The 13,032-nt window shown below is 43.4% G+C and overlaps 1 protein-coding gene across 1 annotated transcript in view; it reads left to right on the top strand.

Moving 5' to 3' along the window:
- The window catches only part of ALS2 (amyotrophic lateral sclerosis 2 (juvenile)), a 31,873-nt gene that overhangs the window by 4,934 nt on the left and 13,907 nt on the right, over window positions 1-13,032 (top strand). The window contains 13 exon segments of the mRNA XM_010155608.1: window positions 645-1,005; window positions 1,852-2,020; window positions 2,428-2,524; window positions 2,910-2,987; window positions 3,909-4,085; window positions 5,720-5,891; window positions 6,282-6,462; window positions 8,178-8,243; window positions 10,688-10,850; window positions 11,626-11,757; window positions 11,971-12,099; window positions 12,454-12,524; window positions 12,900-12,966. Coding sequence (XP_010153910.1) covers window positions 645-1,005; window positions 1,852-2,020; window positions 2,428-2,524; window positions 2,910-2,987; window positions 3,909-4,085; window positions 5,720-5,891; window positions 6,282-6,462; window positions 8,178-8,243; window positions 10,688-10,850; window positions 11,626-11,757; window positions 11,971-12,099; window positions 12,454-12,524; window positions 12,900-12,966 — 1,863 coding nt within the window.

The raw sequence follows: 13,032 nt of genomic DNA, 5'->3' as shown, positions 1-13,032 counted from the left end.
GGGAAAGGGAGCTTTACTGTCTTTTTTCCACTTCAAACTATTTTGCAAATATTATGTTGTGCATTATTTCTTATTTGGTGGGCAGAATGATTGCTGTTATAGGTAATCGTGTGCTGGTACTAATAGATGCCTTCAGTCAGCTTGTCCCAAGTGTGACTTGGGGATTATTGACTAAGCTTCATATGATACGACAGTGGCATAAGACGAGCCTTGCAGAACGAATCTGTGGATCGCTGTGCGATCCAAGGGGGATCATAGCGGGGGAACTGATCTCTCCATAAATACAGCATGCTCGTTGATGCACTCTAACTGGTGACACAGTTAGTAATAAGCCTGAAATTGAATCCATTTTTTGTATTTGTTTGCAAAGATCCGTTTTTTTGGTATTTTAAAAAACCCTAACCCATAGTCTCTTAGGGATACGCAACAAAAGTGCCACAGACAAAGCCCAGTCTGTGTAGAATGGTGCGTGGTCGTACCCTAAAAATGTGATTCTGAGGGATAGATGTGCAGCCAAGTATAAAAAGCTTCCTCACAATGTCTTGTTCAGTACAGCGCACAGTTTGAATAGTGAATGTGTACGTCATCACCCTTCTGTTATGTGCTGTCTGGTATGATACCCTTCAATTTTTCTTTGGTTTTAGCCTTCTCGAGAAGAACAACTCAGTGCTTGTATCCCTGGCCCTCCAGGTACCAGCACATCTGCCTTGAACAGCTTGGTGGCCTCTTGCGCGTCAGCAGTTGGAGTGAGAGTAGCTGCCACGTATGAAGCTGGAGCACTGTCCCTGAAGAAAGTTATGAACTTCTATGGCACACCTCCAAGCGAACCAGCATCTCAGCCTGGCAGCACTTCCCCAGGGCCCGAGGCTCTGAAAGATAGCCGAGAAGAGCAGGTCAGGCTGGAATCCATGCAGGGGAAGAAGAGTTCCAGTTTAGTAGATATTAGAGAGGAGGAATCTGAAGGAGGGAGTCGAAGACTTTCCCTGCCTGGCTTGTTGTCACAAGGTAAAAAAGCACGTTGGGAAAACAAGAGACTGGAAAAGTTATAATAACGTGGAGGTTTGCAACTGAAAATAAAACCTGTTTATTAAACAAATCCAGTCATCTACCAAAGATGAGGCATATCTTAGGACTTGAAGGTGGTGGGGGGAGTGAGGACTAGCATATACTGCACGGTAAGAATATCAGAAGTATGGTGATTTAGGAGTGTTCCTTATCGTTAAAGTTAGGTAAAGCAGGTGCACTGTAGTAGTCTGGGCATCAGATGGCAAAATGATGACAAGCTATCTTTCACGTAGGTTGCATCGCAGGTAAAAATCTGTGTGGCCTGTAATCTGTATTGCACTGAGCTGGTTTTGAGCCAGGGACCTAGAAATATTCCAGTTCCCACTGACACGCTTAGAAGTTAATGACCTTCTTCCCTCAGCTTTTGTTGTTGATTGCTGTGAATGGCTGAGTACGTGGTTCAGGTCTACACTGATCTTGAATCTGAGAGAAGATTTTAGGAAGTATTGCAATGTTCTGTTCACTGCAAGGATATGCTTTCTTTCAAAACATACTTATTTTAATGTATAATTTGTTGCAGTTCATTTCCTTCAGCATAATTATAGTTCTGTGCCTGTCATTCTTTAATAGCTAGTAAAAATTAGTTGGGATCTGTCTGCTTTTAGCACATAATTTTACTTCTGTGATTCAGTAACCTGTCTTCTTACATGACAGCCTTTGCTCTCAATCCTAATTAAGACCTCTGTAAGAAGTGGTGGTTGGCTGTCTCTAATGCTACTGTTACTGTGTCACACAGTCTGGGCGAGATTATTACCAGAAATGATGGGTGATTTGGCCTGTTTTCAGTTTCTCCTAGGCTCTTACGGAAGGTAGGGCGGGCAAAAATGAGGACTGTAGCTCTAACTCCAACCTACAGTGGTGAGGCTGATGCTCTTCTACCCTCTCTAAGAACGGAGGTGTGGAGCTGGGGAAAGGGGAAGGAAGGACAGCTAGGACATGGCGATGTTCTGCCAAGGTGAGATTTCTTTGATAACTTTTTTTTATGCAGTAGGTCACTAGGAAATCTTGAGTATTCACCTTTCTCAAATTGTCAGCTGCCTTGCACTGTGTTCTTGTCCTTTTAAGTGTTGTGACCTAGGCTCCTCCAAGTAACATATTTTATGCTCTATTGTTACTGAATGTCAGTCAGTTACGACTTTTCCCCTTGTAATCACCAGGAGTTTTGTCCAAACTGGAGTGAGGTTTATCATCAGCTTTTGCCCTTAGGACCTTCTTGACTAAGCTGGTTTATTGCCAAAAGACTCCATGTATGTTTGTTTTCTCTAATTTGTTGTGGGGAAAACCCAAACTTGGGATTTCTTTTTGTTAAGAATTCCTCTAACATTATTTTTTCTCCTCCCTCCCTTGTGCTGGGCTCAGCAGGCTTCAGCCACTGTGCGTGAAGAGCCTCGACGGCAAAGAAGTGATTCACCTCTCTGCTGGTGGCCATCATTCCTTAGCACTGACTGCCAAATCCCAGGTACAAGTAATTGTTGTCACTTCCTGCTTCTCTAGGACACAATCGTCACGTTTGGCGTTTTCTAGGTGGTGTTCTCTTTTGCTTCTAAACTTTTGTTTCCCTTTGTGGGAGGCAACTTGGAAGCAGTGTGGAATTCTATTTCTGCATGTACCATCAACATTCTGTTCAAAGATTACAGTGACTTGATTCATTGCATTCCATTTCCAAATGTGAGAAGGCAGTTTGAGAATATAGGAAGACAGTGGAAATTAGGGAAGTGATCCTTGGTACATGGACCTCATACCCTTGACTTGTGTGTGTTTGCACACGTGATGTGTTGTACGACTACAGCTCAGTATGTGTCTGTGTAGAAGCTTACGTTCTCACGTTGGGCTGTTTCTCGCAGGTGTATTCATGGGGCAGTAATATCTCTGGCCAGCTCGGTCACTTGAACTCCCCAACAACAGTCCCTCGTCTCACGAAGGTACTTTGTTTTCTGTGTTCTCCTTCCTTCTGTTTAGGATCCCTTATCCAAGTGAGTGCCCAGTAATTTCTAAAAACTGACCTTGTTTATGGTTTTATGTGCTGTACAGTAAGAGAGCCCTTGATTTCTTCGGCTCGTACTGTGAATACGATTGCTACTGAGCTTGTGAAAAATCTATCCAGGAAATACCTTATGGACTTCCACAGGTTTTGACCACCTTGAAGTTCTAAAATTGAGGAATGTGGCTGGTTGTATCTTCCTGTCAAATGTCACGGTTTCTCTGATATCAGTGTTGCAGCACTGAAAAGTGTTCCAGGGTATTTAAAAGTTTTATTGTAACCAATTGCTTGTAGCATTTTTAGCTTTGCTACACCATGACCATATTTGTTGTTCATATGTTTATTTCCAGAGCTGTTTTGGCAGTGGATTTCCCGTTTGTTTTGAACTTTTCACCACACTGGGTGAACAGTCAGATAATGATCTTTGGCTAGACCCGACCCTAACCAGTGCTTACTGGTGCCTGGCTTAGTGGAAAACTAGCTGCAGTTTTCCTGCTTAGGCCTTATGCAAATTAATGTGCAGCATGTTAATTGTTTCCCAAATGTATAGATTTCCTAGTTAAATGTAGAGGGGGGAATAGTGTTCCAACTTTAATCAGGTTCACCTGATGCCCACTGGAAAATAAAAGTGATTTATAAATGAAAGGCAAAAAGTCAGCCACTAGAAGACGACTGGAACAAGAGATGGGTTTGTGTATAAGCGAGACACTTGTTATGGGACACTGACGTTGAAAAACTGCCAGTTATTGCAATTCTTGTCAGGTGTCTTGTTTGCAGTGTGGTGAGCAGAGTTAAGTACTCTCCTCTCCTTCCAGCTTTAGGTGGTGATTTCTCATGTCTCTCCCTTCCTCATGTATTTCAGGGATGTGGTGATGGTGTTTGGAGTACAGCAGCAGGACTAGATTATTCCCTCTTCTTAGCTGACGAGGAAGACTTCCAACCTGGATTATACTACAGTGGCCAGGAGACAACAACAGAGAATAATTTGTATGAAAATAGCTGTACTAAGAGTCCAGTTTTGTTACTATCCTGTAGTAAGGTGAGTGGTACTTCCTCTATGTTAGTGTGAATCGTACTCATGCTTTTTGGAAATCCATAGTACTGGTGGCTCAGCTGACTTTGAGGGTGTCACTCAAGTGGCGATTCATACCAGTCAAATCAGAGACACAGCTTAAGGGGGGCAGAGAGGAGGCCTAATCAGTATTGTTCTCTTCCCTGCCTGCTTCTTGGTCTTTCCTACTGTTTGGGGGAGAAGGAGGTGTTTCCAGTGCGTCTGACCCATTTCCTGCCATGTGTGCAGGTTGCTGAAGCGCACCCTTGTGTTGTGCCCTTTTCCCCACAGTCTTCGTGTTCATTCGTGGCTGTTAGTGCTCTTCATTCTCCTCTTGTTTCTCAAGTGACTGACGGCCCTGCCTGCTCGATCCCAGTCCGCTTCCTATGTTGTTGGTGAGCGGGTAGAAGGTCCGAGTTCTGCACCATCTCCTTCCCTCCCCCTCCCTTTTTAAGGGGTGCAGAGGGATGGCTGAGCACAGGCACCAAAACGTGTGTTTTATGGGAGAGAGGAGGAGCCCCTGTGCAATTTTCTTCGTCAGGCAGAATCTCATCTCTACCTCGAAGTTGGCGTGAGGTGAGGGAGTGTGTGCTCTGACGGCACGCCCCCTTCCCACTTGTTTGATTTTGGACCAACCTGAGTGAAAGGTAACAAAAAGGAGGTGGTGAGGGCAGAAAGCAGCTCTTTGTCTCGGCTTTTCTGGGTCTCATCGCTACTTCCCCAGAGTGGAGTAGCAGCTGGAGAGGGGTTTTGTGGGGACAGGGAGTTGGACACTGGGTCCATGCATGTGCGCACATATGTGCAGGCAGACACACACTTTAGTCCTTCCATAAGACGGTTGCTACCCATTCCCTTCTCTTGCAGGGTGACCTGTAGGCTCTTGCACCCAGACCTGGCCTGTGGTTGCTAGCTGGACAGCTCTGGCTCAGTGTTTGTAAGGGAAATGGTTGCATGTGAACCAGAATTAGTGAGGAGCCACAGTGCATCAGTGCCCCTCCTGCTGACCTTAGAGAAGAATTTTGGTTCCGACTACTGTGGAAAGCAAATGCTGACTAATATCTGCACTAATACCACCTGTGTTAGTGTAGTTATTAGTGGTAGTCCCATTTAGTAATACTGTAATATTACTCTTAACAGTAAATTGACTTCTTTCAGGTCCAGAAAGAACTATATTTCAGAGCACAGTCATAATATTAAAGCCTTGTTATTCTCACTTCCTAATTACTAGGAGAAATAGCTGAAGTAATGTTACTAGTTCATGTCAGCGTTGTTGATATAAGCATGAAGTATATGACAAGTCTGGAAGTGACTGAACTTAAGGTCACTGTCTCTTAAACATGGAATGGTTGTATGAGTCGCCTTAATGCTCTATTTGTTGTCTTTTAGGCTCTGTCAGTACCAGGAAAATGAACAGCATTGACTATAAATGTTTCCTCTGCTTTTATCATTCTTGTATTAAGCCAGCATTGACTGGATTGTCTGTCACTGTAGGTAATTAATACTTATTGTCACCTGGTGCTCCTAAAGATAGGCTTTATTCCGCATCATTCTTTTTTTAAGTCGGAGTGTAAACAAAAACATTAAAGCTGCTCTCTTTTTCTTTCCTCTCTCTCACCTTTCAGATAGGGTACGTAAGCAATGTGATAGCTGGTGGCGACAACTGTTTGGTCTTAGTAGACAAAAACGTAATGGGATATATTGCCAGTTTGCATGAGTTGGCTTCTACTGAGAGAAGGTTTTATGTCAAACTGAGCGAGATCAAATCTCAGGTTCTTAGACCTCTTTTAGGCTTAGGTAAGAACTTATTTTAATATTTTCTTTGATATTATTTCCTCTGTGTTCTACAACAAATTTACTTATGCAAAATGTAAAAATAATTATATATTTTAAGATAAAGCTATGGTCTTACTCTTCTCCCCTGTTTGGCTGAACTTTTGAAATACACCTGCGTTTTGACATCTGCATTATGTTCTTCGTATTTGCGCTTTCCTGGCTGTTTCACTTGAAGTAACTTAATTATTTGAGCTGTGTTATTCTAAAATTGGTGAATTCCTGATTCTGGATAACGTAGCCATGTGGTGAAATTGCCAGCAAAACATCTAAACAGCACCTTGGGGTAATTCTCTTTATCAATGGTGCTGCTCTTTCATAAGGTGAGCTAAATTGCTTTCTGGTCTGTTACAGATAATTTGGGCAATGCAAATACAATCCAGTTGTTGCAGGAAATGGCCAGCAGGTTCAGCAAGCTGTGCTATCTCATCGGTCAACATGGAGCTTCTCTAAGTAGCTTTCTTCACGGAGTAAAAGAAGCCAGGAGCTTGGCCATCCTGAAGCATTCCAGTCTATTTTTGGATAGCTACACTGAGCAAGTATCCAATTCTTTCTCATCTTGAGTCTCTGCAGGCGTAACCTACTGACCACAACAAGCCCTGAGTTAGGGGAAAGTAAGGGAAGCTACAGAAGGTACTGTGGTGCAAATGGTGTTCTTGCAATTTAAAGCGTACTGGGAGTTTTACACAAAGCAATTGAGCATTGAGCTGTACGTTTCAAAGTTTTTGCCCGTGGAGCACACTGGGCAGTTTTGGCTTCCCTAATGTAAAAGTCTGTGTGCAAACCCTTCTTTGGTTGCTGCATATATATCTGTAAGCAATGACGGATTTGTCACTTAGTGGTAAGGACCTTCTGTTATAATGTAATAGTTACCATGGCTCGGCTGCTCAGGAAAGCTACCTTGGGGGTTTATTGTGGTTACAACATGCCTTTTTTATGCATCATTACCTAAAAATTGTTTCCCAGAAGAACGGTTGTTCTGCCCTGATATCTGCTAAATAGCTAGCATTACACCTTCACCCAAAAGACAGAGCTGCTTTAGTGCCTAGAACTAAGTCTGGATTATCCTGGTTATTTTTATTAGCTTAATGCTTTTGGGAGAGGAAGTCTATGCAGTCACATTTGCTGTCTCTCTCCCCAGTAACTGTTGTAGTTGCTGGATCATTGCATCCAAGTGTAGCAAAAGTCACTTCATACCTAATACCTACAGGCTTTTGTGAAAGATACTGGCTTGACAGAGGGGAGAATCTAAAAAATGTAGTCTTGGTTACTAGACAGCTCGGTCTCTAAGGGAACAGAATTTCAACAACATCAGCTTCAGTAGGTATGCAGTAGCACTTTGAATGTGCAGCTAGTTGTGCTTGCTTCTAACACAAGCTACCACTTTTACCAGGTCAGTGGTAAACTTATGCCCTATCACCCGAAGGGAAACGTTCTTTTCCATTTATTAAATGGATTGTTCTTAACTGTAAACATGAATTTTTTTCTCCCTTTCTTAGTCTTTGACCTCAGTGTTTCTTGTAACCTGGATTTCCAGAACTGGTTCTCATTACTCAGATTAGAAGGGTTTCTTAATTTCTTTGTCCTCCCTGTCAAAGACTGGAACACATGATTTCTGTTCTCGTTATTGCCTGTCTTCTGCTCTCCCTCTTCTTGTTGTAATGCTTTACACCTTTGTGTACGGCATCAGAACCTACACCTGCTCCTCAGCGTAGTGCCTTGAGCATCATCCAGGGATCCATCAGGCAGCATAAGTATTGTCTGTTAATTGGGCTAAGCTGAGGCCTCTTCCCCCGGAGAAAGCTGACTCTTTTCAAATGGTTCTTTTTTGGTAGGGGAAGATTGAAAGGTGGGACGTTGAATAGCAGGAAAAGAGAAATTTCCACCTTGAGCAGAGTTAGAGGCTAGCAGCATAAAACTGCTGAAGCTGAAGGCCTGTTCTGTACGTGGCCAAACTGAGGGAGAACAAGCAAAAACATCCAGTTTTGTTTGTGAAGTAAGCCCTCTGCGTTGTGCGTACGGCTGCAGGGCTGTGGAACAGCAATGCATGTTCTGTCCTCCGCGTTGAGGTGAATACTAAGCGTTCCAGTGACGCTGGGTGTTTGGTTTTAATCTTTTCTCAAGCACGTGGATTACATGTCTAGTGAAAGATGTTACAGATCTCGGTGGTGAACTGTTGGGAACTACAACAGATGCTATTTCCAGGCATATTCTTATTTTGTAACAGAAGCTCTTTCTTCCCCGTTTCAGGTATTGTACTTCAGTAACAAATTTCCTGGTAATGGGAGGATTTCTGCTCCTTGCCAAGCCAGCAATGTAAGCATTTACCATTTTCTGGAGTTTTTGATCAACTAGCAAAGAACTGTACTTTAAGGAGCTGTGTGTGTATGTAGTAATGAGCGTGCAGAGACTTGGTCTCTGCTTACTTGACACCAACACCTTTTCCATCAGTTGAAGAAAAGGCTACTCCCTCTCAACTGCGATAATGTGGGTTAAAATGCTGTTGAATGACTTCAGTCACTTGATCTCAAAGGTGGAGGAAGGAGGAAAAAAGCATAAATTCTTGTAAGTTCCGTGAATGAAATGTAAATAGAATTTGGGCAATGATTTTTTTGAAAGCCTAGTTATGAGACATTTTCAGCATCTCTTCAGTGCCTGTTAGCCTTTTATTCTTCTAAATGCTGCTGTCAAGAAAATACAGACCAGCAAACTTTTAAGAATTAATAAGTCTAGATAATGTGAATTCACTTTTGTTTGATTTATTTAAGTTTATGGAAGTGTTTTAAAGTGATGCAAAAATACCATTTCTGCATGTGTATCTTCTGCCTCTCAAGGTTGCTTTACTCTATTTCATGCATAGCTGCTCTTAAATGTGAAGAAGGAAGTTGTACCTTAAGGCCTGAGACAGTGTATTTGAAGTTGATAGATCATAAAATAAAGCCTCTTTCTCCTTTCAAAAGTAATTTTGAAATCAAGTAAAACTCTGGTGCTGTGAAGCTGTTGAGATGAGGGTCTTATTTTAACTCATCAGAGGAACTGCCAGCCAGCCTGCTGCCTTCCCTAAATTCCTGTAGTCTGGGAGTAATTCTGTTTATGGAGCACTTTGAATGTAGTGTACACGATGGTACTGGAAGTTCTTTGAAACACCAGGGTACCTAATGCCAAGGATCTCCGGCACCTGAGCACCAGTGCCAAAGAACAAATACAAAATCCCACTGCAGAGAGCATCTTTCTGCACTGGTCAAGATGTGTAGGCAACCTTAGTTCAAGTATAAGCTTATTTATAATTACTGGGTGCTGAAATTACTCGGAATTCTTCACATTCAGTTGTCACTGTCAGGTGTCACAGCTTCTCCTACTGCAACCAGGGTCTCATTGGGTGAAGGAGACTTTTTCAGGTTCTGAAACATCAGGGAGTAGGTGCCTTGGTTCTGTGCTGTTATTTGCAAAGGGAAGTCAAGATTATCTTGGCTAATGATGCATTTTGCCCCCTCCCCGAAGGGATGCTGTCCTAGTCAGTGGTTAACGATGTCAGCCTGTCTGTTAGGGATACTCTGCGATAGGATGCGTTAGGGGTAGTCGCAACCCATTTGACGTGGTAGCCTCAGCAGAAGCCTCCAGCGTTGGCAGTTGTTTTGCGCATTCCCTCTGAAAGAGTAGATGAGCTATACTCAGTGTTAGGAAGCTGTTATTTGACACTTTCCTACAGGCAGCTCTGTGTGAGCATCTCAAAGCACTTTAAAAATGAAAGCATTCTGATGGTTAAATTTCAAATTAAGAAATTGGTCTTTTCTCTGAAGAAGACTTTCTTGTTCAACAAGCCTTAGGAATAGGGTTCTCGAATCTCATTAGCAGACCTAGACAGGTATGTTGTTTTGATGTGTTAAATGGCATCTACTGATCATGTAGAATCCTTCGGGACCCTGCTGTGCAAATCTCTGATCTGTTTTGATGTCCTTGGGGCCTGCTTCCTCAGCCTCACCTGATTCTTGCAGCTTGTGGTTTAAGTGCTTCCCAGCTGGATGTGTCTTTATGCAGATGTGTCATGTGCCAGCACACGGATATGGTGAGGGAGAGGGAAAAGTAGGTTTGTGTTCCTTTTAACGAAGAAATCCTGGGTTTGTGTGCTAATGCGTTGTCTTCAGAATCATTTCCCTCTTCTTCTCTGAACTAGATTAGTTCTCCCTCTTGGAAATCAGACTGAGGATTGAACAGATTTCCTGCCTTTCTTTGAGGTAGGATGTAATTTTTCTAGTTAGGGGAATAACCGGTCAGTTGCCTTGAACAGCAGGGGTGGGGAAGAGATTATTTGGGTCTATTTAGGGAAGCGCACTGGAGCAAAGTTAAGATTCTTTCAGGCCGCCTTGTATGAATCAACAGGGGTGGAAACTTCCTACCCTTAACAGTAAGGGGAAGTCAGTCCACCTGTTGGCTCTACTATAATGAGGTGATAAAGGGGAAAAAGTTACTCTCCAGGTGGGGCAAGTTACTCAACTTTCTGTAACCAGTCTAATGACTGAGCATGTGAGAGTAGAAGTGTGAAAGTCCCGTGGTGCAGTTAGACTGTTGCTGTACTGCTGTTGCTGTGTCTGTATTGCTGAACATCCTTAAACTACTTTGGGAATAGCTTAAGAAGCGTGCAGTTGCCTTATGATAATCCCAAAAGGGGCATTCTGTGCTCACTGATACGGAACATCACTGATGTCCTGCCATGTTTTTCTTCTCTCCTCCCTCTGCTCCCCAATGGCCCCACCTTTTAGAGACTTCTTGAGTAAAAACCAGGAGCTGTTAGAGAAGCTGTCTGAGAAGAATGAGGAAAACCTCCAGCTGGTGGAAGTTCTGAATGCTCTGTTTTTCATGCCATTTGGACGACTTCATAATTACGCTAGAACTCTGCTAAAGCTTGCCACCTGTTTTGAAGTGGTAAGCTGCATTCCTTACCTGTACCTGAATAAACATACACGTGCAACTTACAGCTCGGGAGTAACTCTGTGAGGCAAAGGCAGGTAATGAGGAATTGCTTAGTCCTCAGAGCAGCAGCCTCAGCCTTCCCTTTGCCCTAGGGAAGCTCAGGCGCGTTTATCTCTGCCATCTTGCACCGCGCCTGCACAGATCGTGTGACAGGGAGAAACTTGTTACCCTGCCAGAACTTGTTTGTGTGCCTGAGTGCTTAATTGTAAATATATTATTTTGACGTTTGCCTGTTGCTTTTCAGTTCCATCTGGCCTCGTTAACGTAGCAATCCTTGGCTGTAATGCTACTAAAAATGCTACGTGTATGTTAGGTAGACACTTACCCCTCATTTAGATGTACATAATTGCTTTCTTTTGAAATAAAAGATGACTAAACAGGAACAATGACTATATTGGGAAAAATGTACAAGTAGTTATTTAAAGTATCACTCCCACAGCTATTAGCACTACTTTTGCTACAGCTTGTTAAGCTGCAAGAAGGTAGATCATGTAGCCGTATATTACTCGTTCTCCTCTTAACCACAGTGGAACTTGTGTGATTTTAAAACCTCCCAGCACACCAACAGAACATGTGACTGAGACAGTAACTTGGCCTCGCTGTTACTCGGTTAATCAGGCCAACTGTCATGCATTTGGTGCCAATTTAATCAAGTGAGCAGCTTGGTTAGTGCTGGTGGTACAGGTGTTCAGAAACACTCAGGTCTGGCTTACCTCGTGCCCTGCAGGCATCTCCAGAATACCAGAAGCTACAGGACTGTAGTTCTTGTTATGAGAGCCTTGCTGTCCATCTTAACAGAAAAAGGAAAGAAGCAGAATACACTCTTGGCTTCTGGAAGACCTTTCCTGGGAAAATGACGGTATGACGACATGTCAGCATCTCTTGCTGTTAGCATTACACCCCGTGTCTGTTACTGATGCTACTGCCCCAGCTGCACTTCCCGTTTTTCTAACTGGTGTTGCTGTAGAACCCTTGACTTGAAGGGCTGGGCCTTTGCTACAAAAGACACACAGCACCGACCTTGTCATGAGCAGTGAGAAGTACGTAACTTTGTTTTTAACCCTACCTGTAGGATTCCTTGCGGAGGCCAGAGCGCCGTTTAATCTGTGAAAGCAGCAATCGGGCGCTGTCCCTACAGCATGCTGGAAGATTCTCTGTAAACTGGTTCATCCTCTTCAACGATGCCCTGGTACATGCTCAGGTAAGCCAGCTTGTATCCCAGAACGAAACCTCTCGGCTTCGAACAGCATGCCCTGTTTTGGTACAGTGAAGATGGGGTTTTGCACCATTCACCGCAGTGTTCCTTGAACAAATAAAAAAGGGATGTTTTGTCATGTTTACAAATAAATTTGAGATTACATGCTTCTTAAATGTTTGATTGCTGTGTCTGGCATGGTTTCTGTTGGCTGTTTCTTGGAGCAAGGTGCATATAAGGAACCTGTAATGCTCAGTTTTCCCCAGCCCTCAAAGAAAGGGAAAAAAAATGTTGAGAAAAAGCCTGGGGCCGGGCTAACGGATCTGTGCTCAGTGACGTTTCCCTTCTCTTGGCCTACAGTTTTCAACGCACCACATTTTCCCCTTGTCCACGCTGTGGGTAGAAGCTCTTTCAGAAGAAGCTGGTAACGTGTGAGTATTCTCGCTCGTGATGCTGAAATGGATGTTGTGGGAGGGAGGCTGTGTACTTTGTACCCAACTGTTGTAAACCAGGAGCGGAACAGGCTGGGTGCAATCATGTCTACTGCTCGCTCTTGTTTCAGAAAGCTAATTGTATTTCTGTGTCTTTAACAAACCAAACACGTTGTCTAAACACTGTAAAGAACGAGGTAGCCCAGAGAAAAGGGAGTAGTCTTTCCTGCTGCTCGTTTTCCCTGCTGACCGGCTATTACAGTGAGTGCTAGCTGGGGTGGGGGAGGGAAGGGACCAGATTCAGGCCCTAAGAAACCTTGCCTTTCGCAGGATGAAATTTCACTAGATTAAAACAATTTCCCCCCTCCTGTGTAGGAATGGATTGAAGATTATAACACCCGAAGAACAGTTTGTTCTTGTTTCTTCATCACCACAGGAAAAGGTAGGCAAAGCTACACATTTTTCATGGTTTCAGTGGCATAAATGAGTTTTCCTCACCTGCTATGAA

This window comes from Eurypyga helias, unplaced genomic scaffold, assembly GCF_000690775.1.
Source record: "Eurypyga helias isolate BGI_N326 unplaced genomic scaffold, ASM69077v1 scaffold6357, whole genome shotgun sequence".
Taxonomy (NCBI): domain Eukaryota; kingdom Metazoa; phylum Chordata; class Aves; order Eurypygiformes; family Eurypygidae; genus Eurypyga; species Eurypyga helias.
This window is presented reverse-complemented; position numbering and strand designations above follow the sequence as displayed.